The 4,414-nt window shown below is 39.3% G+C and overlaps 1 protein-coding gene across 2 annotated transcripts in view; it reads right to left on the reverse strand.

Annotated features, from left to right (window-relative positions):
- Positions 1-1,926, reverse strand: part of pimreg (PICALM interacting mitotic regulator) — a 3,934-nt gene extending 2,008 nt beyond the window's left edge. The window contains exons 1-4 of one of the 2 annotated variants that reach the window (XM_020598472.1): positions 1,783-1,926; positions 839-1,162; positions 432-736; positions 252-344 (exon numbers count right to left, since the gene is read on the reverse strand). In XM_020598472.1, coding sequence (XP_020454128.1) covers positions 252-344; positions 432-736; positions 839-1,147 — 707 coding nt within the window. In that variant the 5' untranslated portion in view covers positions 1,148-1,162; positions 1,783-1,926. Of the gene's footprint in view, positions 1-251; positions 345-431; positions 737-838; positions 1,163-1,639; positions 1,753-1,782 lie in introns of those variants that run through there. The other variant, XM_020598473.1, reaches the window with a different exon arrangement.
- Positions 1,927-4,414: the final 2,488 nt, after the last annotated feature.

The raw sequence follows: 4,414 nt of genomic DNA on the forward strand, positions 1-4,414 counted from the left end.
TCTTTGAAGTGGCAGTGTGTGGTTATGCACCTCTGAGGTCTCCTCTATGCAGAATGCATTCATAAAAGGAAACGAACTGATGGTGTCCACTCACACACACAAACGTAGCATTCTCATTTACACATTCGCAGTATTTAACTCATCACATAGTGCCCACAAATCCAAAACAATAATATAAACACACAAAATGCAACAGGTTTACCATACACCTAGTGATCCAAACATTTCACTGAAAACAAAAATGGCTTTACCTGTCATCTCTGCTGGTGATGTCAAAGGCTTTGGACAGATGTTTGAGCCTCTTGAGTCCACTGGAAACTGACTCCAAATCTTGGCCAAACTTTCTGTAACAACAGAAAAAAGTCAGGACCAATTAAACAACATGTAAATGCAACTTGGTAGCTGGTTATGAAGTTCTGACGAAGACTCACAGCCTCTGGTTCTGTGTACTGGGTGAGGCAAAGGGACTTCGTAATGCAGCCATGCGGACCAGCTGCCTCCTTCCTCTTCCTGTTTTAACCCCCCGCACACCAGCCTCAGGAGTCCTTCCTCTAGAGCTTGGAGTACGCCCAGGTGTGGTTGCAGATCTGGGGGTACGTCTAGGTGTTGCAGTTTGGCCAGGTGTACGTCTTGGGGTACGAGATACTGACGTACCACATTCTACCCCATCACCCGTCTTGCCAGGGGTTGCTACCAGACACTCCTCACGTGAAAACTCTCTGGTCCTCTGTAACCGCTTGGTGAAAGAGAAAAGAACACAAAAGAATTAAAAAAAAGTTTTAAAAAAGCAACTTGATTTCCACTTCCAGCCAAAGTAAAACCATACCAATCTATCTACCTGATATACTCCACTGATGGAGTTTCGAGCACTGCGAGTCAGTCTGCGGACTGTGCTAGGTTTTGGCTGCTCCTTTAGGGTTTCCCAAGTTGGATTCTCCGGGAGAGAGCTAGTGTGGATAGAACGTAGCGGGAGCCGCTTTCGCAAAGACATTCGCAAAGAGTTTAGTGAAGATGAGGATGGAAGCTTGCGGAAATGGTCAGGGGCTTCTGGGGAACTCTCTGGCCCATCAGATTCATCAAGAACTGTATGTGCCCGCCAGACTCCCACTACAGCTCTGCCAAATCCATCCATCAGTGAAGATGCCATGTTGATTTAAGTTACCTGCAAGAAGGGAGTAGAGAAATAACAGAAGATTAGTATTAAATAATTTTAAAATAAAATGGTGATGGACAATGACCCCAGATCCCAGTCAAATTTCAGTTACAACACATCAGTAATCAACAACATTTTATATTAAATGATAAATGTAAGTCATTAATTTATATTTAATAATTAATAATTAAAGTTATTTAACAAGCAAAACGGTCTTGTATGGCTCCAGCTTCTCAAATGTGAGAATTTGCTGCTATTCTTTGTTTTATGCTATTGTACATTTAGTGTATTTAGGTTTTGGACTGAATTTCTTGTGCCCTGCCCTTTTCAATAGAACCGAAGTTGGTTCCATCCAGAACACGATCAGAGCTGCGAATAACAGGGGTTTAACTCTGTCAGTTAACGTTAAGCGACAGTCGGAACCATAAAGCTTTAACATCTTCACGTAATACCATTCCCAATCAAAGGTCTGTCATTATCACTTACAAACAAAAGAATGCTGTTAACAGCTAACACTAGCTAGATAACGTTGATATTCCAGTTAACACTAAAAGAAGTCTAACGCGAACATCTTAGAAAAACACAAAAGAAGACGAACTGTCCGACCGCCTACTAAAACGCCAGCTTACCTGAAAGTTGTGTGAATCTTCAGTCTTGTTGTACACTTCTACTACCTGTTACTCTTCTTTCTTTCACTAGTTTAAATTTGGCGGTAGACCACGCAGGCAAACATAACGCCCTTCACGCAAAGCCCACGGAATGACGTAACGCGTTACGTCTCGGCGTGCGGGTCTATTTTGATTAATGCTGAACATGTATTTGAATTGCTGTTTGGGAACTGCATTAGATATATTAATTTTTTAAAATGAAAAACAACAGTTGTCATAAATCTTAGTTTTCCACAAATTGAAATGATCACAAAGAAAACCAACATATATCAATTTTAGACTGATATGAGACATCATTTTAATAACAATGGTCACCAATAATCAAAAAATACTTTGTACTATGTTTCATGTTTTCACAGAAGTTTTTCTTGTTTGTGTGTGTGTGTGTGTGTGTGTGTGTGTGTGTGTCTGTGGACAGTCCATGGAAAGTATCTGTTTCACACAAGAGTTATAGTTTTTCCAAGTATGTTCCAGTGCAGTTCAATAGAATAGTCATGCAATAAAGCTTATCTTTACAAGGTATAAACCTTATAATGCTAGGTTTTTATTGACTTGGTGTCAGAGAGGTTTTGATTCAACTTGCCAAATTATGAGGTCTGTTACTAGTGTTGCTGGATTATTGTACTGAGAGAATTAGATACCTTGTTTATTGGATTATTAAGACTGTGATAAACACAATTTAACATGGTCCAGTGTAAAAGTGCCTCCACATCATAATGTCAATATTTTAGTGTGTATAGCCTATTGTGTGGGGTTGTGCTAGGCCTTAAAATATTGTAATCGACCAGCAGATGTCACTACAGGCCTGTGTGTGAAATGCTTTCAAGCAGTGCTGTGAGGACTTTGTCATAATCACCTGTTATATTTAGTATGTGGCGATTTAATAGATTTAAAGAGGAATGAACAAGCCTGTGTTTCTACTTTTCTTTAACAGCTGAACTATTTGTTCAATTATGTCTTATAAAACAATTACACAGAATGAGCTTCCAGAAAACAGACTGAACATTATGACAGCATATGCATGACAGCATAGTTACGTGACACAAAGCAAAGATCAGTGTATTGTTCACAGCCATTAAGGAGCATGCAGAAGATATAACATCTCCTTGTCTGTGCTATGGATTCAGTCATTAGGATGTGATCACAACTGCAATTTGTCTTCATATGAATGTAGAATATTTTGTGAGACACATTGTCATTTTATACTATGATGAGCACATACATAGCTGAGAAAGACCCGTCTTTTCAGTACTCTTTTAAAATGTGTTTTGTAGCTGACAGCGACTTCTTAAAATGTCCTAGCAGTGATCAGTTGGACGTTACATTGTTAATGATTACTGACATTTGGACAAGATCAAAGGTGAAGAGGGGTCATATAAGTACATTTTTAACAAGAGATTCAAAGCTGCAGGCACAGTTCAGCAGACTCCACAATAAAGCCTTGACTCAAACAATAAGCTTGCCATTATATTATACATTTGAGCTCCTCTTGACTAAGCTGATATCACACCTGTGTATTTTTGTAAAATGTGCTGTCACCGTCATTTGGTATTGCACTGTTTTATGTGAACCTGTTTAGTGTTTTTTTTATTGGTAATAGCATAAAGATGAAGACCTTGATCCTCCTGAAATGGGCCCTGTCCTTGTCCCCATCTCATTAAGAGTAAATGTATAACATGATTTTAACGAGCTTTGTTGAGTCAAGGGTTAAAGTTCTAAAAATGAAATGTGGAAACTAGCGTTCAAGATTTTGACTCTGAATTAGTCTTTTGATGGACATTTATTAGACACACCTATTTATTCTGTTGGTTGGTTTTATCAGTTTGACAGATATATATCTGAAACCCACATTTGAAGGTCTAACAGCATCATTGTAAGGATTGTAAAGTGTCTTGTTTTTAAAGAAAGGTTACTTTTCTTTTATCTTATATAGTTTTAGCCAGTTAGCTTGACAAGTTTCTTTCTGACCACTTAAAAATGAGTAGGTGGATTAATTATATGATTTATGAATTTATCAGACAGACAATATGTGGACAACACACAAAATATACTTGGGTAACTGGATATATCCATTTATCATTCATTAGCAAGTAGGAAATAATAGCAATAAGGATGTCTGTCAGTGTGTCATATGTAGTAACTATTAAAATTATCTTAAATAATAAAACCTTAGATGTTTCAAAAGCCATGTTATATGCAAATTTTTACCATGTGCTGGAAAGAGGATCTTCATTAACTATACTAATCAAGTGTCCCCAGATTCTCTCCTTAAACAACTCTTATATGGAACATGTGGTTTCTATCTTTTCTGTCCTCAGAAGAATGATCCATCCATCCATCCATCCATTTTCCTCCTCTTATCCGGGACCGGGTCGCAGGGGCAGCAGTCTAAGCAAAGATGCCCAGACTTCCCTCTCTCCAGACACTTCCTCCAGCTCCTCCGGGGGAATGCCAAGGCATTCCCAGGATAGCCGAGAGACATAGTCCTTCTAGCGTGTCCTGGGTCTTCCACGGGGCCTCCTCCCGGTGGGACATGCCCGGAACACCTCCTTAGGAAGGCGCCCAGGAGGCATCCGAAACAGATGCCAGAGCC

Source organism: Monopterus albus, unplaced genomic scaffold, assembly GCF_001952655.1.
Source record: "Monopterus albus unplaced genomic scaffold, M_albus_1.0 scaffold38.1, whole genome shotgun sequence".
Classification (NCBI taxonomy): domain Eukaryota; kingdom Metazoa; phylum Chordata; class Actinopteri; order Synbranchiformes; family Synbranchidae; genus Monopterus; species Monopterus albus.